The sequence below is a fragment of the Agrilus planipennis genome, unplaced genomic scaffold (assembly GCF_000699045.2).
Source record: "Agrilus planipennis isolate EAB-ADULT unplaced genomic scaffold, Apla_2.0 scaffold3, whole genome shotgun sequence".
Classification (NCBI taxonomy): domain Eukaryota; kingdom Metazoa; phylum Arthropoda; class Insecta; order Coleoptera; family Buprestidae; genus Agrilus; species Agrilus planipennis.
In genome coordinates this window covers 691,393-713,427 of record NW_020442460.1, presented here as the reverse complement: position 1 = coordinate 713,427, position 22,035 = coordinate 691,393, and the positions used below count along the sequence as shown (strand labels likewise).

The 22,035-nt window shown below is 35.7% G+C and overlaps 1 protein-coding gene across 1 annotated transcript in view; it reads left to right on the top strand.

The window, feature by feature from the left end:
- Nucleotides 1–8,019: 8,019 nt before the first annotated feature.
- LOC108737846 (homeobox protein unc-4) overlaps nt 8,020–22,035 on the top strand; it is a 37,975-nt gene continuing 23,959 nt past the window's right edge. Inside the window, exon 1 of the mRNA XM_018470974.2 lies at nt 8,020–8,992. Coding sequence (XP_018326476.1) covers nt 8,740–8,992 — 253 coding nt within the window. The 5' untranslated portion in view covers nt 8,020–8,739. The remainder of the gene's footprint in view (nt 8,993–22,035) is intronic.

The window sequence follows — 22,035 nt, the reverse complement described above, 5'->3', positions numbered from 1 at the left end:
AAATAATAAAAGAAGTACCTAGTACAATAAGTTTTAGAATGAAAGGGGTTGAGTGGTTATGTTGTAAAAAACATAATCTCACCATTTTGTCACATAAAATAATTCTTAACAAGGTGACAGCACGACCTTTCCGTGAGAAATAAAAAAAGATATTTTCTCGCCCTTACGTATCCGAGCAGACAAAAACCAATTTCCATTTCTGCGTTTAATTTCCTCTTCATGTCCCTCACGAAAAATGTTTACAAAGCAGGAACGATAGTCACTACGTCACTCTCACCCCCGAAGACGGTGGAGGGTCGGTTACGCTATTATTATCAAGACTCAAGAATCCGATGGTGGCGGTGGCAGAGGTGTTAGTGGCCGGAGTGGCGATGCCTTCGCCGACGGTCACGGAGGCCTAATAAATGGATTTTGCGGCGGTGGTAAACTGGCAAAATAGGGCGAGTGCTATTTCCGGCCATTACCGTGCATCCGTAATGCTATTTGATCTACTCTCACTGACAACGACTTACTTTTCCTATATTTCGACGTTCGACGGTCAGGAAGAAACGTCGAAAAGGAGACGATACTTTGGATATCCTTCAATCAATACAGGGATCGCACAATATGATAAGGACAAATTAGATTCCAACCTTTGCTTAACAAATTAGATGAAGCTGGACTTCTTATAAGAATCTTTCAACAAAATCTTCTATATTTCTTCCCTAAATGAAGAGCATGCTATTGAACAATTGCCTTTATCTTATTTTTAATTTCTAAATTGATACAAGGTGATTATGCTGAAAATACTCTGACTCAAATATTATTTTTACAATCTCATCAATTTCGTTCCAAAACATCTTCCACTTTCTTTTCAAAATATCGTTGATTTTTTACCAACGTTATGCCGAAATATAGTCTAATTTCATTCCAAAATGTCATTTAATTTCTTACCAAACTCTTCTTGAATTTCGTTCCAGAAATTTCAGTTAAACCTACAAAATCATTTCGCAGCTGGTAGGACATACACATACTATGTAAGCGTCTAATTCCTTCATTTAAATTTATAAATATTCCTCTTCTTTTACACAGACGTTACTTAAAATAAAATAATAAGGTACACAATATATTTCGCAATTTATTATATTCACTGACACAAAATCATTGTAATTATTAACAAACCACCGCTTGAGGAAATCCAAGAACGAAAGACAACAATGAGAATATGTCCGATTTATTCCCACATAAATATATCATTTACCAGCACGTAGATACTTACTAATAAGCACTGCATTACGTGGTTGTTTATTAGTAAACATTTACCTCAAAAAGATCCAGCAGTAAGTACCTATAGAAGAGTCTTAAGAATTTACACATGTGGCAGATAATATCCATGAACTTGTAATGATTTTGGAGAATCAAGTTGATTGCATAGACAATCATTATATAAAATAGTCCCGAGCGTTAAGACGACGTTATCGACATGTCATCAATGATAGGCCTAAAAACAAAAAACTGACTTGCGCTAAATGAACAGTAGATATTATTATGATCTCTAATCGGAATTGATCACCCCTAGAAGTAACAATTACGCAAACTGATAGCAATTTTTAAGCAATGCAAATGTTTTTGCAAACAAATAGCATACACTAATGGGCTCTCATTGAACGGCTGGCAACCCCTTTTAAATTAAAAAAATCGGTTGTCTGTAAAGTCGGTTTACTGACGATAGTTGAACGTGACAACGTCATAAGAAAATACTGATGGAATGGTTTCATTTTTCAAAAGAAAATTTTAATTTTATTTGTTTGATAGATATTTTGTATGGATATAGAGAAGGAGGTAAATGGAAATGTATTATTGTATAGCAGCTGTCCACGCGGACGCATCGCTCACTCAAGTAGGAGAGAGACAGATGTCGAACGCTGCCGAACGCGGAGGCCGATTGTGCCTCTTTGTCGCTCGTTCCGCGCTCTCGCTTGCACTTCAAGCCTTAAATGGAACGCCTCAGAGCGAGGTAACGCCGCATGAGTCATGTTTTTTCGTGCGTGCAGCCGGCTCCATCGAATTATAAGACGTTGTCACGTCAAAAAGAAACTTGGGTGTTTAATTCCCACCAGCCACTAATGATGGTTTCGCGGGCAGTCCCTTCGGACTATGCCAGAAGGTAGAGCGAAAGACTTTGTTCAGCCTCCTTTCAGGAATAGTGGGAATGGGTGGGTGGTGGTTCTGGTGAGAAAGATAAGACGGACGAAATGAAGACAGAAGAGAATGAAAGATAGTCTGTGGAATATTACTGCCCTTACTGCCCCAGCATTTGCCTAAGTGATCCAAGAAAACCACAGAAAAACTTGGACTAAGGCAGACGAACCTGGAATCGACCCGGCGTCCTCCCGAATGCCAAGTAATGGGCAGCCCCTCCGGACTACGCCGAAAGGTAGGACGGAAAACCCTCTTCATCCTCCTTTTAGGAATCGTGGGAATGGGTGGGTGGTGGTTCGGGTGAGAAAGTTGTGACCGACAAAATGAAGACAGAAGAGAATGAAACATTATCTGTGGAATGTTACTGCCTCAGAATTTGCCTAAGGGATTTAAGGAAACCACAGAAAAACTTGGACCAAGGCAGACGGACACGAAATCGAACCGGCGTCCTCCCGAATACTAAGCAATGGTTTAAGCCTCTAGGTCATGCCGCTCGCTTTTAAATTAGATATCCTACCCTTTTTATAGGCAGCCGAAACAACCGTAGACCTCCTAGTGGTGACGTCACATTCCTATATTCCGGCCTTGAATTCTAAGTGGTGTTCTTTCCAATCCGAAGCAAATTGTAATCTTAAACTCAAATTACTCATCAACTTCAAAATTTAACAAACTTATGTTGCCTTATCGTTAGCTAAAGTATTTTCAACTATATTTTCCACCAAAGGAAAGTGGAGCCCTTCACTATTTAAAATCACAGCTGCCAATTATTGGACAATTCTGGTAAATCAATGCCCACATTATTAGCAATGGACCAATTTATCAATTATTCATATTTAGGGAAAAAAACCTAATAATAATGCACTAGAGGCTAACGGTGCCATTAGTCCTAACAATATTTTTTAATTTTTTCGGAAGTTGTATATCTATACACAAACTTATGTACTACATGTATTATATTTTTGAAAACCACCTAGTGTTATCATCAATGAAGTTTGGTACGCTTCATCAAGAGTCCTAAAAATAAACCTCTCCAGATGTGAAAGGTCTACATCGAGTTTAAAATGTTAAACACCAAACGTCCTACTTTATTTGGTTGTTATATAAGAAGATACAGATTTAGAATTGTCTGAACAATGAAAGCTTGTAAAACAAATTGTAAACACGCAAATAATCCACAACTGTTTCCTCCTTCTTCATCAATGATCGTTTTGGATTATTGAAGGATGCCGCTATCGCTTGTTTTCTCGTTTAATTGGGTCTACTGCATGAAAATTTGCTTGTTTGTCACTGATGGACAGATCGCTCCTCTTTTATTCTATGCCGCAACACAACTGTTACACTGTTACAATAAATAAACAATACGATAATGACCACTGCAGCCAGATTGGCAAATTAAAAATACAACAAATTAAGATTAAATTAATTAGAGAGACAATTTACGTAACATTTTTTTTATCAAATTAATAATGTATAATTTTATCTGACTAATTATTTTAAAATTAAATGTTTCTACTCGTTGGTGCCGATGGCTTTGTCTGGAAAACGGTCAGTATTTAAAACATAATCATAACACAAAAACCTTTTCAGCCTGGGGTCTTACTATGTACCTGTAGTGTATGTTTTAGAGGTCGCCGAAAATCCAAACCTCAAGAAACACTCCAAAATCCACTAAAACTGTCATGATAATCCCGAACGATTTTAAACCTAAAACCCATAATCGATCGACTCTTCTACTAAATGTATAACGTCATAATCCATAAACCCTTAATGCTTATAACCGTATGCCCTATATGCCCGTAATTAAAATACTGAAATAATTTACGTCACAAATAGTTTCATGGTGAATTATTAAGCAATACTGTTTCAATATCTTGATTAATATAAGTTTTTACGGTTACAGGTTTAAAGACTAATGATGTTTTACATTTAGTAAAGAGGTTACCGGTTTTAAAACCATTTGGGATTATCATGATTAACGGTTTTAGCGGATTTTAGAGTGTTTTTCGAGGTTATGTCCAACCCCTGACGTACTGAAATTAAACTGACATTGAATTTGGATTCAACGACCTCAGGTCGAATTTTTTTTTGTGTGGCTATAGCGAAAGATTTCTTAATAGAACCACCTACAAAGTTTTTTCATCTCGTATTATTTGAACACATATTATACAATTTTGTTGAATTTGCTTCAAATTGGTTACACTACATTGAAAGGAGAAGATTCTATAAATGTTTGTCTTCTAATCGCACTAAAGTATTTCAATTGCTAAAGCTTCCTTAGTACCTATTCACTTTTATCATTCCAAACAAAGAGACAGGCAGGGTCAACTTTTACCATTGATGCTAAAGTGTTATATTTAACGTATGTTTCTTCGTTTTTGTGAGCAGACCTTGTAGAAAGGATCTAAAGTGCTATAATAACAAAATGACACTTCAGTGGCTTGTCTCTAAAGTAAATTAAGGTGTGAGACCATTAAATAAAGCAAAAGGGGAAACACATTTGAAGATCTATTACGTCCGAATGAATTGCTGGTTTTATATACTTACCGTTAGAAGTGTCACATGATTGGGAACCTATCTATCAATGTAGGTGCCTATTTCTAAACCGAATGTTTTGATTTATCATTCGATTGACAATCCTGGCCATTTCGATCGTTAGCAGGAAATTCTGCTATCAACAAAATTAATGATATACGTCCGATTTACTGTCGTCAGGCAGTTAAAGAAGGTATCAGATTGTAAGAAGGTTTTAGCAAATCATTAGACGATTCAAGTATGCTATTTTTGTTATTTAGGAAAACTGATGCATTTTGGTAACTGGCTATTTTATTTACGCAGATTTTATTGCGTCGAATTCGATTTATATTAATTAATATTAACAGCGTGAATATAAACAAAGATAGTTTATTTCACAAATAAAGGCTGAACTGCAAATATTATCTACACTGCAGGCTGCCCATTGGTCGCAGATATAAAAGTTTTATTGACAGTAAATGACAAGACAAGAGCCGTTTCTGGATATCGCAGCCGCCTTTCATATTAGTATCTAATAATATATTTATATAAACAATGTCAACAAAATACACGGTCTAAGGAATTGAATAATAACTGGTTATTAATAAGAAAAGAAAAGTACCTATTGCAAAACTTTCTTGTTATTGTTTTCTTTTATCCTGCATGTTATCTTTTCTTCAAATAATCTTTACTGAAAGTAATCACTTCAACGAAATGGTTTTGTGTTAAAGAATTAAGAAAATATACAATTCTGGGCTGAAGGTTCTACTACTACCTTTATCCCAGAATTGCTTGTTTTTTTCTTTAAATTCAATAGTTTTACTCTTCGTAGATTTATAGAAAGCGTTCAATAATGTTGAATGGGACATGACGTTTAATATGCTTAAAAATGTAGGGATGAGACCCAGAGATATAAGAGTGTACCTATGGTCTGTATGAAGAGCAATAGGCAGTTATAGAGCTTGAGCAGTAACGTAGAGAAGTAAATGTTAGGAAGGGAGTCAGACAGGGATGCACGCTGTCACCGGTACTTTTTAATCTATACGTCGAAGAAGCTATCAACATCATTAAAGACAGTACAACTGTAGGGATAGATATACAGGGGCGAAAGATTAGTATGCTTAGATTTGCAGATGATATGGCAGTATTAGCATCCATCAAGGAGGAGTTAGTCCTAAATAGAATGGAAACGGTAAACAAAAAAAGTATCGTGTGAAATAATGGAAAGAAAAAGTAGGGAAACAGCGGATATAAAGGTAGAAGACGGACAATTAGAAGATGTTTCTAATTTTCGGTATCCAGGAAGTCAGATAATTCAGGATGGATGGAGCAGTGTCTCCAAAAGAGGAGGCACTTCTGTGCTCGCCAAGGGTTAATTAAGAAATTCGAAAATGATTGTTAAAGGTGTACTGTATATTTGGAGCGCGGCGATGTGCGGGTGCGAAAGGTTAGAAGCCTTCGAAATGTGGTATCACAGGCGAATGATGAGGGCACCATGGATAGAGAAGGTTAGAAATGAAGTCAATAAGAAATAGGCAAAATAGGTTGGTAAGACACCTTGTGAGGAGAAGAGGTAGACCTGGATTAGATAACTGTCCACAAATAGTTAAGAATGTGAGATGTTCTAGTTTTATCGAAATGCGAAGATTAGCTCACGATAGGAAAATGTGGAGGTGCGTGTCAAACTAGTCTTAGGACTGACGACCTTATCCTCATCTTCCATTGTGTTTATTATTCAAAAACGATTTTACAATGACAATTCTCTGAAATACCTGCCTGGAATCATCAAAGAATCTTAAAGATTTTCCATTTGAATGTACAGCTTCTTCTTCATCATCAACACCCAAAAATCCAAATTTTTCTGGATGGTTCATATTTACAAAAAGTGCCTCACTATAACATGTATCTGATACGTATAACAATCTTCGATCTCTTTTCTGTTGCCTGCTAATTTTTATAAACGTCTGTCATGTCCTGTCACAATTTTCCTTGGTACTAATAATGATGGAAATTTTAAGACCATGGATCGTTGATATCATGAGAAACATGCATCTAAATAGTTAGTGCTCATGTCTTATCCTCACCTTTAAACTCCTCTGGCCTTAATAATCGATAAGTGGTTTGAGACTGTACTCTTTCAAATATTATTTGTTAAAAGAATTTCCCAAAATGCCTCACAACGCTGTTCAAAAATCTGACATTCATTTAAGCACAACTTCCTGAAGATGCACTTTCACTACACAGACTATAGGACTTATCGTTCTCATTATATCTTTGTATAGTTCCCTTAGAAGTTACTTTTGCTTTCCTGCAGGAGCAAATATTTAAAAATTACTTGTATACCCAAAATTAAAGCTGCACGTCTTTAATGCCTCCAATGAAGTTTCTTTTTAAATCACAGAGGTTTGTTAAACATGATCTGTAGGTATCATGTTTTCAGAAGCGTGATGTTTACATCTTTTGATACTCAAGTCCACCAGGTTTACAAGCTAGTTTGGCATTTATTTAGACAATAAATCAGTACAACAGGTTTCAATACAACGGCATCTAATTGACTAGCAGGGAAAACTTAATTAAAAGCTCGAGCACATAAATTTAATTACTTCAGCTTTTACGTTTAATTCTTTACACTTACAACTTACAAAGGTGTTTTGGTTTTTAATGGCCCATTTTATGGATTGTCTAAAACGACTGCAGTATCTTTATGTATCTTCTTAAAATTGCTGCTAATATCTTTTGAATTACACAATCTTCTTTGGAAGAAGGTTAACTTTTAGGGATTTTCGAACCATAGGGAAGTACAAAAATTTTCAAAATTTTATATAATAAGAGGGTACTTAATGGATATCCATCATCAGTACTGCATCTCCTGTGTTAACTTTGTTTGTGGCTAACAAGAATGCCACCACGATCTCATGACAATGAATCTTCAATTTTCCGGTTTTATCGTGATTCGATTTTTTTCTGTTTTCATAAAAGGATTTTAATTCTGTGACGGCTCCCGGCATCCGTCAAACACACCCACATAAATCCGCATTATCGTCAAAAATCCCAAACTAATTAACAGCAGCGCAAAACACGCCAAACGTATCCATCACAAAATAATTAAAAGGAAAGAGCAACCAAAGCAAAAAAACGAGCATCAAGCCAGAAATAATAAATAACAAAACATATTGGCATCACACTAAAGCTCTCTAATGAGATTCAGTGGCGTAGGCAGGACCAACTCGTAAGGCGGGACCGAAATCAACCAATCGGATTCTCTGGAAACAGACAGCTTTCAGTGCAACGCCCTCTATCCATCTATTCGCGCCTGCATGCTTAGTGAACCTCTAGACCTATGCTGGATAACATTTGAGTGAGAGAATAGTGATTCTGTGCTACAAGTTGATGTGCGTAGGTCCAGTACAAAACTGTTTCAATAAAGCATCCTAACACTTGACAACCGATCAAGAGCTTTTCCCCCGATTATGTGCTTGCGGATGTGCGACTGACATCGAAAAGTAAAGTTCCTTGGTAGCAACCAAGTCATAGAAATCTCAAAACTATTTATTTCACAATTTGAGATAATCGCAATGAGTCGAATAGTGCTTCACATCCTGAGAATCCATCGAATTCCGTATGCTTCCTTACATGATTTTGTGGAACTCCTCCATCTATTCAACGGAAGAGTGACCTCCGTCGGATTTTGAACACTGAAGAGTTTGTCGAACCAAAGCTTCTCAAAATATAATTCATTTTCCGTAACCCATCAATGAATATTTATTAACTTGAGCGTCAAATTGATTTATTGGAAATTAGTTTTCTGTAGACTCTTCAAAACGTTAATGCTGATAAAATTATGTAACATTGGTCTGATGAATGGAAGAAGCTAAGGAACATTACTTTCTCACGTGGAACATCAGTGCAACAACCATCATGGACCACTGACAATCATTTTTGTACCAACCGAAATGACAATGTGGACATTATAGTGAATGTGACAAGTTAAATTTAATCATATCGTTCAATTCAGTAACCAAAGTGATTCGAACAACTAATAGAATAATGGTGCTTGAGTCGGGAGTGTTGCCACCCCCATTGCAACTTTATGCGGCGGCAGCCGCTCATCTCACTCCCCGCCCCCCTTGGGCACCATTACTACAATTTCCGGGGGCTGCAGCAAGCCTTTTGAGCATGCATCCGGGCACCTTTGCTCCACTGGGGAGACCACGGTACCCTCATGGATTAGCTGGACAGCTCCGAGCACCTCCAGGACCACCCTCGGAAGATAGCGGGAATGAGTCTCATGCAGGAAAAGGTCAGTACCAAAAAAGGCAATTTTAAATCATTCAACGACATTACAACTCTAATAACTGGAATGAAACTTCAGATCTACAAATCCCCCGGTCTCAAGAAGTGTCGACGCTAGCCAAATACTATTGCAATATTCTTGATCTCCAAGAATAAATGATTGAATCAATGGTATATGTAAAGTCAGTAGACCCTACCGTCACCATTAGGTCTGATTTTGATCATATTTCATTTATACATACTCGTTAATCTTCGTAAATCTTCAGTCAATTTTCTGGAATGGCAACATCATCTCATACTATTGATGTACATATCCCTCTGTTTTCTGTTTATTCTTTGATTTTATCGGCATCAAATATAGTGACCTTGAAATGAAAGGATTGTTGATATCACAAAGGCATCATCTTAAATACACCTTCATCCTTCCTAATTGCCTCATTCTTTTCATGAATCACAAAGCATATCGCCACCGGAAGATAATGATTCTTCTCGTCACACCGTTCATAACGGAAACTGTCGATCTCAAGTTTCGTCACTCAAATACTTCGTCTTATTTCAACTCTCAACTCTTTCCTCTTAATTTTTTGATTAATAGTAGCATAATTACCTACTATAATCGCATACCACACCGATTTTGGTGTAGTTACATACACACGGAATGTACTAAGAATCATAGGTATTCATAAATTAATTTGCAAAATGAAGGAGATCAATAAGAGCCACAATCACTAATTGGCAGTTTCAATTATTGTATCAGCAATCAAATAAGAATAACAAAATTGTTAATAATTCATGTTCTGGTATGCGACCAGACACGGTTGGAAAAGACGTTGCATGAGGATGGTACATGAGCTGAGATTCCCATGAACGTTTATGGACACATGGGAGAGATTCGGGAGGCAATAGGTGAAAAGCAAGAGACGGGAATAGTGTTTTAAATATTATTAACTATAATGCATGTAAAAATGTGTTTTAGTTTATACCACTATCCACGTTAGTTATATTGGATTACGGTCCGAATTGTCTAGTCTCTCATTCATCTTAGAAGCATACTATGCGCTTGCTCCAGGTCATATTCCCATGGCAACTTGAGTGTAAAACTCATCTGGAGTTCATATTGCTCTCTACTTCAGTTGAAGATTTTCCGCTACCTAAATAAGCCATTCAACGAACTATCCAATTACCAAAATGATCTATATCCAGAAGTCCATCTGAATGACAAAAAGTTATTGTCTTGTTAACCAGTACGAGGTCATTCGATTAATGATATGCCTATTCAAGTACCTATGCACCAATGGAAATAGTTTTTATTCTTTGTACCTATAACGCCAAAAAATAAAATAAAATAAAATACATCTTCAAATTAGAAATTCGAAAATGTCATATTACCGGAGAATGATGAAGATACCGTGGATAGAGAAGGTTAGAAATAAAGACATATTAGTAAGAATTCGAGAATACAGTGTGGAACAGTATAGAGGTCTATAAGAAATAGGCGAGATAGGCTGGTAGGACATCTTCTCAGGCATGAAGGTCTAGTCACAGACATATTAGAGGCAGAAACAAGAGTTAGGAGGGATAGAGGTAGACCTAGATTAGATTACTGTTCGCAAATAGTTAAGGATGTGGGTTGTACTTGTTTTGAGGAATAGCGAAGATTAGCTTAGAAAAGGATAGAGTGGAGGTGCGTTTCCAACTAGTCTTGGTACTGACGACTTATAATACCAAATATGTAAACCTACCCAATTTGGGCATTTTTGACACTAATTCAAGTGATATTTAAAATCGATTATAGATAACACAAATGAACACATTTTCAATGATAACGTTGCCGTCTTTATACCTCTTGGTAGTACAAAGGACAGTAATGTCCTATCCAATATATGCTGCAGTCCTGTATTTTCCTTATTTTGTTTCGTCTTCATCATATTTAAAGAATAACGGTATATCTTATTCAAATGTCCAATTAGTTTTATCTAATATTTTCATTGGGTTATTCTACCGTTTTATCTCTTCCGAACATTAGCAGCTTTTCGCTGATAACATCTTCAGTGGTGACCTGATAGTAATCCACTATAGCTTTTATTGACTTATGCGTACATTGGGAATAATTACATCAGGGATAATAGAACATCCTAGATTTGTGAGTACCGAAGACAGAATATCATTACTGCCATAATGGTAACTGATGCTAATAGCTTATACTTACGTAAATAACCGTTTATTATTAATTGCAAGAGTCAACACATTTACGTGGATTAGATAAGACTGAGACATTATTATCCAATATGATTTCGTTACTCGTCCATGCGTCCATATGTAGTATCGGTAAGATCGTCATTGCAATCTTTAATATTCACAATTGTGGATTAACCAGCTATAACTGCAGATGTTCAATTTTACATTGCATGGTTTAATTAAAGGACACCGAAGCACCTCCAGTCTGCGCTTAAAAATTCGTTCCGAATGTTGTCATAAAGAAGGATTAGTGTGGAGTGGAATTTGATAAAAATCCGCGTTTCTCCAGCAACCTCCATGCCACTTATTGTAAATGACTAATATAAATGCGTGAATATAAACCCTTTTGCAAGCGGAAACGTTAATGTCAGCAATCCACTTTAACATCAGAAAGTCCATTATTGCTATGGATAGTTTATATAATACTAACAGGTAATACAGATAATGCAATAATTATGACTAAGAGACGTTAAAATTAGAAAACACTTTTACACACGATACTCAAAATCAAATCAAAGACTCTACTGGAAAGAATCGCATCCACAAAACGAAAATGGATCTTCTTGTGCGGCATGAACTATGATTAAAATATCATCATTCAGATAAGACTTCAATCATTCATTGGTTTAAATTCAGTATCTATTTATTATGAACTTCATCAGTCAATTACCTATACCCAGACCATGCAAGAAAAAATTGTGAAATATGAAAATCAATTCCCAAGGAGACCGGAACGGAACTTTCGAAGTATGGATACTGTGGAGCGCCTACACTATGATGATCAAGGATCCCAACGTTCAAAAAAGAATGTCCAAAATGGATCATAACGTGTAACTTTTCGATGGACTCTATAGAAGTGAATAAGAAGTAGCCGAAATAGGTTGGTAGGACACCTTATCAGGCATATTAAAAACAGAAAAGAGGCTAGGAGAACAAGAGGTAGACCTAGATTAGATTACTGTTCGCAAATAGTTAAGGATGTGAGACAAGATTAGCTCACGGTAGGAAAGAATGGAGGTGCGTGTCCAACTAGTCTTAGGACTGACTCATCATCATCATCATCATAAGGTCATCAGTCCTAAGACTGGTTGGACACGTACCTCCACTCTTTCCTATCCTGAGCTAAACTTCGCATTTCCCTAAAACTAGAGCAACCCACATCCTTAACTATTTGCGAAGAGTAATCTAATCTAGGTCTACCTCTACCCCTCCTTACTGCTGTTTCTGCCTCTAATATGTCTCTGACTAGACCTTCATGCCTAAGAAGGTGTCCTACCAACCTATCTCGCCTATTTTTTATTGACTTCCACAGAGTCCTCTGTTCTCCTATTCTTTCGAATACCTCTTCATTTCAAACCTTTTCTACCACTGACTAATACCTTATGATTTTGATTGATACTCTTAAGGAAGAATTAGTAACTGAAATGACTTCCCTTCGATCCCTTTTCAGTTACCTGCTAATCTTTATCAACATCGGTCATACCCTGACACAATTATCTTGGTACTAATAAAGATGAAAAGTTTAAGAATATGAATCGTTGATACCATGAGAAACATGCATCAAGTTAGTGCTCAAGTCTTATCCTCAGCTCTAAACTCTTCTGATCTCAATAATCGATAAGTTGTTTGAAGCTGTACTCTTTTAAATATTATTTGTTGAAGGAATTTTGGGGAGCGCCTACACTGTGATCCCAGTGTTCAAAATTTTTAACACTACTTCAATATTTACTTATTGTTATTAAGTGAGTTTTCAATAGAAGCCGGAAACTACATTCAAATGACTGATGGAGTGTAAAATAAACTGTAACTTCATACTTCATACACAACAGACCATTAGATACTAACAAAAAGGATTTTTGGCTCATCACACATTCCTATTAATTTTGTTAGACTCATTCAAGATTAGTTTTGTTACTTTTGGCCAAAAACTTTGTCAATGATTACTGGGAATCCTTCTTGACTTCTATTGTGGCTGCAAAAAGTATTATTCCTTTAATATATTCCTAGACTAAAAACAATGGAATGCTATTCCTTCCTGCTATACATATTTCTTTCCATCTCATCAGTCTGTACTGTTACAAATGTTACCAATTTATATATTTATGATCTATAATCATTGAAAACTTCTCTTCAACAGCCATTAACCACAATACCTTCTTATTCTTCATGCTTCATAGACAATTGTTTCAGTTTCCTGTTATAGCAGCATCCTTTGTACAGGTACCAATCAGATCGCTATCCACCTTTAGATGCAGGATACATCTAATTTCCTCTTTCCATTGAAAATAGGCAATAATAATTAACCGTATAAGAGTTAAAATTTTTGTGATGTATCGCAATCGACCCGTTGAAAGGTCAGGTTCATCACGGGGCGCCATCATCGCTTATCGCAACTGATAATATTCGTTTTATAGAGTTTTAATATTTTATTAATACCAAACAACATACTGAACATAGAATATTGATAAAACTACATTAGCGATGGAAAAAGGAGGAGTGAAGGACCTTAGCGTAGAACTCCACAATTTAGCGCTCATCAATGAGCGACAACAAATGAAAATTCTTCCACTGTACCATTAAAAACAAGTAAAGAGTTGCAAAAAAAACTGGAACAACTAATCTCAGACTTAGGTACAGTATGCCCCCGAATATCCTTAAAAATATTTGCCTGAGAATGTGACCAACAATATGAACATTTAAGTACTTGTGCGTATGTATAATAAAAAACATCCCCCAGACTTGCGAAGAAGCACCAACACGACACCACAAAACTGATCATCAACAAATTTACTAAGCAATACTGCTGCAGTAGTCTGGTCGATCCGCTGTAATTTCTTCCCGTTTTCGGGGACAGGTCAGGAGCGATAAGCCTGCAAATTAGGTGCTGACGTCACCGTTACTGTAACAACTCGCTCGCGCTTGCAGAGGTGATGTAATAATAAGGCTAGCTCTTCACTCGGGCATTAATTAGTCATCTAAAGGTCAATACAGGGACTATTTAAGCATGAACCACTCTAGTTAGACACAGTAATTTTATATGCTTTTTTACATGAAATTTATTCTTTTATTCTAAAATTATATTTATTTTTTGATAAGAATAGATCTCGATCATCATTATCATAAGCTCGTCAGTCCTAAGACTATATCTAACCCTACAGTTGTACTGTCTTTAATAATGTCTTCTCTATTGTTACCCGTAAAACTAGAATGGCCTCCCGTCAGCCTCTATTAGTTCTAAACCGAAATTGATCTTCCCCTCATAGTTCTTCCGCCCTTTTTTCCATCCTTCTCTATACAATCCTAGTTAAGATTTTTTTTTGGGAAGTTAAGCCAATTGTTCTAAATGTCTTGCACCTATCCGCGCCTCTCTTTTTAGGTATGGTTACCACCACGTTCCATTCCTCCGGGACTTTCCCCGTCTCGTAAATGTGACTAACTGGCTTAAACATACAATATCTAACCTCTTGTCCTGCATGTTTTAAAATTTCCCCCATCTATACCTGGTATTATTCTTTAAGTTTTTTAATGCTACATGGAACTCTTCTCTCATTATGAGATAACCTACTTCATCTATCTTCACACTATCTTCCTTTTCTAATTGTTGAAGAGACTCTTGGTCGAGTTCACTTTAATGCCACTTTTATGTATATAAATGCCAAAAGTATTTGATGTGTGTAATTTCAAGTGTTTCTAGTGGTGTGTAAAACGCTTATTAATAAAATAAAATGAAAGAAAACAAAAGCACACGATTTTAATATAACCTTCTTGTGCTTATTGCTAACAAGTTAATAAAACCAATAAAAGATACAACTCGCTCTTTGTTCTTCTCGTTATAATTACGAGATGTACTACATTGTGTTAACTATAAAATATCCACTGTAAGTATCAAAGGCCACTGAAAACTCACGGCAGAATTTCATTAAAATTAATTGAATTATGCATAAGAAAATCCCACCTGCCCAAGTACATTAATTTATTTACACAATGATTAAACTATTACGAGTACGCACACTTTCTAGAAAGCAATGTATGCAATTTCAATTAATTAAGGAAATCGTGATTGCCATGCATGTACCCAGTGCACATTTATGTATACATATGTGTGTGTGTGTTCATATCGCGTACCCGTACATTAGTGAATTAATTTAAACTATTACACCTGTTGTTATATATTTCCGCGAAAAATTGCTCAAATAAATTGCTGCTCGCTTTTGTGCTGCTACGTTCCAAAAAGGAAACCTTGCTTGTTACACTTAATTAATCGGAATGAACTTGAACCGCCTCAAAAAATGACACCTCTACTAGGTGCACGCTGCATAACTTACTTATCTACTTATATGCATATGCCTTTTACTTAACGCAATTAATGCTAATCGTAAACCGAATCAACAATCCGTTAACTGATCGTAAATCCTCACCAGATGCAGCCAATCTTCATACCTGGTGAAACTTGCCTTGGAGTTTGCTTCACGACTCCCGTCCTAAATATGATTAAAAAAAATTAACTTCAAGGACGTAAAAGAATTTTAACCCTTTATACGACTATAATGTTTTGAACTATTGACGCTGGCCTTCTAACAATCGCTAGTTTTCATCGAAAATGATCCATGAAATTATCATCACGAGTAAGCATAAGTTGACCGGTAGCATCAACGGTAACGGTGAAGTGTCTGATGGTGAAGGTAGAACGAAACAACAAATGCAATATTATTTTTATTTTCAATATCCTGATCCTATCTTCGCATTTCCCTAAAACTAGAACATTCCACATCCTTAACTATTTGTGAACAGTATTCCAATCTTAGTCTACCTCTACACCTCCTAACTGCTGTTTCTGATTCTAATATCATCATCATGAGGTCGTCATTCCTACGACTGGTTGGTCACGCATCTCCACTCTTTCCTATCCTCAGCTAATCTTCACATTTCTCTAAAACTAGAACAACCCACATCCTTAACTGTTTGCGAACAGTAATCTAATCTAGGCCTACCTCTACTCCTCTTAACTCATATTCCTGCCTATAATATATCTCTGACTAGGCCTTCATTCCTGAGAAGGTGTCCTACCAACATATCTCGTCTATTTCTTATTGACTTCCATAGAGTCTCTGTTATATTATTCTTTCTAACCTTCTCTATCCGCAGTATCCTCATCTTTCGCCTGTAACACCACATTTCGAACTCTTCTAACCTTTTCTTTTCCGTCGCGCCCACCGTCCATGTTACATACACCTTTAACATTCTTTTTCGAATTTCTAGATTAACCGATCGCAAGGATAGAAGTGACTTGTTTTTATTAAAGGCGACACGACGCTGCGCTATCCCTACTACTCCTTCCATCCTCACTTATCTGACTTCCTAGGTATCTAAAATCAGCCACTTCTTCTAATTATTCGTCTCCTATCTTTATATTCGCTCTTTCCTAACTTTACCTTTCCTTACATACCAGAACTTTTGTTTTACTTCTATTTATGTTCATACAATAATGTTTAGTCAATGCCGCTTCCATTTTATTTAAAACTATCTCTAACTCCTCCTTGCTAGATGCTAATACTTCTATATCATCTGCAAATCTAAGCATACTAATCTTTTGCTCCTGTATATCTATCTTGTACTGTCTTTGATGATGTTAATAGCGTCTTCCATGTATAGATTAAGAAGTAGTGGTGACAGTGTGCATCCCTATCTGACTCCCTCCCTAAGATTTACTTCTCTACTTTGCAGCTCATACAACGTCAAAAAAAAATATTGATTTGTGACCATATGATTGTATGGAAGTAACAAATATAGGATTAATAAGAGTCAAGAAAATATAGCAAAAGCATAGGTAATAACTTTTTGAATTTATTGGAGCCCTTTACGTAAATGTTCCAAACCTGAAGTTTACCACAAATACCGATAAAACATCATAAATATGAAATATATTGTATTTCAATGTTTCAATAGCACTGTAGCATCAACTGGAGTTTTACGGGAAACCTATCAACATATTACTTATTAACTCTACAACATCAACTTAACAAGACCGATTTTTCCCGAAAGACGTGTAGTAACTGTCAAATTTATTAGGTTAAAGATCCCTTTAGTTAATGCCCTCTTCCCTATGGCTCCGTTCTAAAAACATACGACGTATCACAAGAAAGACTAAATACTTAATTACACATTAACTGTTTTTATTCTGTTTAACTTTTTTCCCTTCTTGCTTTGTAAAGATCGTAGGTACATAATCATGTTCTTCTGGGTCCATTCTTTTAAAATGCAAATCCAATTCCCAACACGTGCTTCTTTACCTAACCAACTGAGTAGATAATATGCAGGTACGTTTCACTCTCATTAGTAGCATTACTGTAATTGTGTAGGAGTGCAAATACAAATGCACTTCAATTAGAATCGATTAAATTGCTGGACGGAGTTGTTCATGCATGAATAAATATCCAAATAGTTTCAAAACAGAGCTTAACCGATACAATCACTTTTGTCTGCTTTATTGGCATTAAAAGATTACAACAAAGTTATTGCAAATAAGGAGGCAGCAAAATAAGGAACGCAGAATTGAATGGAATATCAATCTTTGTTATTCCGTATATCAGCAAGAACAAGAACATTCTTTTGTGGAAGGGAATTGATGGTAATGTAATACTGATATTGGAAATATCTGTAATAAGCATAAAAACACGTATTAAGAATTTGTACAAGGATCTAACAAGAAAATAATTGACCAATAATTAGTTTATTTGTAAATCGAACAATCAATTAGTGATATTAATTGTAACTTGGCTAAACTCTTGGTGAAACATTTTTCAAAATAATTCATGAAATAACAGCACTTGGTTTTGTTTCACTATTTTTATTTAATATTTAATGCTCTAACATATGTTTCGGCTGTTATTCCATTATCAAAGAGTTATACTGTAAATTAACTTANAAATGAAGACAGAAGAGAGTGAAAGATTATCTGTGGAATATTACTGCCTCAGCATTTGCCTAAGTGATCCAAGGAAATCAGAGAAAAACTTGGATCAAGGCAGACGGACCCGGAATCGAACCGGCGTCCTCCCGAATGCTAAGCAATGGTCTAGACCTCTAGGCCATGCCGCTCGGTAACAGCTTTTAATAATGGGGTTACCCCAAAATCTATTTGGTCATTCAATAAAATTTTGTTATTGTTGTTTGCTCTTGTGATTTCTAGTATTTCTAATAAATCCATTCATTTTCCTTTACTTTGTGTATGTAGCAATTTGAAATTATTTATATCTTATGTACGTTTGTTTTGTATGAAATGGTTTACTAAATTTGTATTTTTTGAGTGTTGTGCTATTGTTTTTTGATGTTCAACCAAACGAGTTTTTATTGAACGACCCGTTTGACCTACATATGTAGAATCACAATCTTTACGTTTAATTTCATATATACCACTTTTCTCAATGTTTTATTGTCGTTCCTTATTGTTTACTAATAGAGAATTAGAATCAAAATTCCTCTCAGAGAGTAAAAGTTAGTTATCAGGGATTTGGTTCTTGGTGAGTAATTTATGGAAACTGTCAAACGTGAGTCCCAGTTAATAGGTAGCCTTGATAAAGTAATTGTTTTTTTTTAATACTTTAATATGAAAAATTCCCATCCACGAACGATCAGAGAGCAGTCTTGGTCACAAATGCACCAAATTTTGGATGTAACTACAATGAAAACTGGAAAATCTTTAAGAAACCAACCATAGATAACCCAAATGGTATTCTCTTGTTTATTGTAATTGGGAAATTGAATGTTCTGCGTATCTTCGTCATTCCCTTTACATACTCATCAATATGCTCCATCACGGAAAATTACCCGATCAAAAATCTCACATATCCCATACATTTTCACTATCTCTTATTACTGTTCACCTTCAGAAAGTCCTTTGCGTATTGATTCATTAGAAATCTGCTCTAGACAAAAATTAATCTAAGTATTGGTTAGTACAAGACTTTCCGCTGTTTTTCTCTGCTACTAACTCGTCATCAAAATAATATTTTGACGACATTAAGCGTAAAGTTATTTGGATTACCTGCGCAGTTTTCTTTGAATGGACATCCGCAATGATTCGTATGAAGTCCATGTAACTGATCTGATTTTTCAACAAATGAGGATGCAAGAACAGAATAATTGCAAATCCATTTCAACTTTACATAAACAGGATAATCAGTGAACGGAGCAGAAAATATAGGCTTATCTGCTTTCGCTTGTTAGTATTCCCCGTTTAATTAAAATGATTAATTAATAATAATGGCAAATGATTCGTTTCATAATGACATATTTTAGATAGCGCGCCTGCTTGTAATGAGATGTTTCAAAGTAATATAAATTAAATAATGTTATAAATAGCGATTAGTTCAGCTGACAAGCTTATTTGTAGACAATACTCAAAAATCGGTACCGAACAGATGCTGAACTCTCTTCAGGCTGATATCGATTGTTATTCATTAATTGTAACGATAATAGAATTAAAAATTATCAGGGCCGATGTGAACTAAAATACTTCGGATGCAAGACATATTACTTACGATTTGAGATAAAAATAAATCGAATCAATTCATTCTTGTTGGTCGGGATCTATTTTTAGATGATCCAACATGTGTAACAAATTCAGTTTTTCTAGGAAGTTTAAGCCTTCGATAACAAACAAAGAAAGACAAGACAATGAGTTTTATTGATAAAACTGACAATATATTATGATCTCATTAAAACACAACGTTATAAACAAATTAATAATATTGGGAAACAGTTTTGGTCTTTTTGATAATATGTAATTAATCACAGATACATGAACACAGTGACATAAGAAGTGACCACAATCGAAATTGAAATTAAATTATCAATAACATTTTATGGATAAGAACTCATGATCGCATATTCATCAGAATTTGGTTTTAAAGTTCACGTCGAGTGTTGGTCTTCCTAGTCCTTTAATTTCCTTCCTTTGCTTTATTAATATATTACTAATAATAACTTAGTGTACTCCTGTTCATACTCGATGTTGATGTGTTTCTGCAAAACCGCCGTTTTTAGCGGTGGTTAAGTACTAAGCAATCGGCCAAATGATTTCTCTGATCGTGAATCTAAAACTGAGCAAAGCAAAACGCTTTTGATTGTTCATCCTCACCAACTACTAATTAGAGAGAATAGATCGAGAACCACACTTCAGTCCCTCTTTAGGAGTCCTGGGAATGGGTAGATGGCGGTTGATGGAAGAGAGTGAAAGATTATTGTGGAATATTACTACCTCAAACATTTGCCTGAGTGATCTAAGCTTTAACCAAAGAGGACAGGTCCACAATGGAACCTCTAGGTCAAAGGTCGGCAACTGGCGGACCGCGGTCCATGTCCGATCCGAGAATGGTCAAAAACTGGATCGCCAAAAACTTTTTGAAAGTACATTGGTCAAATAAATTATTTAAAAAATATCTTTCTGTAAATAACAAAGTATCTTTGAGGTTTGAGCGTCACCCTTATAATTTTTGGAGGAAGAAATATGTTTCTTCTGGACCTCGATAAAAATTTTCAAAAACATCTGGACCTCACCTAAAATTGCTTGCCGACCTTTGCCCTAGTTCATGCACGTCGCAGTATCCTTCATACCGATACTGAACGATATAATACCCTCGAGGTTTAGATCATTGCTTAGCATATGGGGGACACCGATTTGATTCCGGGTTTGTCTTCCCTAGTACAAAGTTTTCGGTGTTTTCCTTGGATCACTTAGGAAAATACTGGGACAGTAATATTCCACATATAATCTTATACTCTCTTCTGTCTTCATTTCGTCCTTCTTATTTTTCGACTTCAACTACCACCACCAATTCCTAATGGAGGCAGATGAGGACCTAATATCCGGGTAGTCCAGAGGGCTGCCCGCCCACCAACTTTAGTAGCTGGTGGCAATGAAATACCCGAAATTTTTTTTAAATATCCATTATGTTGTTCAGGTGGTCCGCATCAAACACTTCTATGCGCTACTTCGAAAACCCGCACGTTTACCTTTTCCAACCCTATTTGCCAACATATAGCTCAAACAGATCAATGAACTGCATTCAGACCAACCAACATTGTACTAATTAGGAGACAATTCTTTCTTTAAATGTGAAACTGACAATGAATTTACTTTAAACTTTGGTTCATGCTCAAAGATTTTTAAATGCTCATGTGAACGGGTGGATCTTCTAGCATCAGCTGTCAATGTTCTGAAGTCTGTATAAGCTGAGTTAATAGCTGCACTTTATCTATTTGCCTTTTTTTGAAGAATTCGATGTCACTCTTTTGAAGTCTTATTCTAATAATACTTTATGTCGTATGTTCTGCTCTTGTTGGCTTTCCTGTACATAATTAACACTAGAAAGTTATATAGTGCCTCTAATAAACTTATTAAACGCGAAATATTTTGCCCACATATTAACTCAAGTGTAATTGATTTAAATTAAATAACGAAATTTGCAAAGTACACGTGTAGCTTTCTTATTAGCCTTTAAAATGCATTCGAGCTTTTATTTATGCTTATTAGGTATTTATGAATTTCAATCAGCCAAAGTGCCTTTGGTTTGTTTATTTGTCGAATTGAAAGCAAATCATATTCAAATAGTTTATTATTATTAGTAAAACATATATGGTCACACTTATACTTAGTCCGCTTTCGTTTCGATTAAAATGCAAATTGTTTTGCGTATCTTGGTAAATGCAATTCTGTTTTATTTCTCAACCCTTAGCAATTCAACCGAAAGTATTGGAACAACTTGTAGGCAGGTACATAACATTATAAAATCAATCAAGAACAAGATTTTC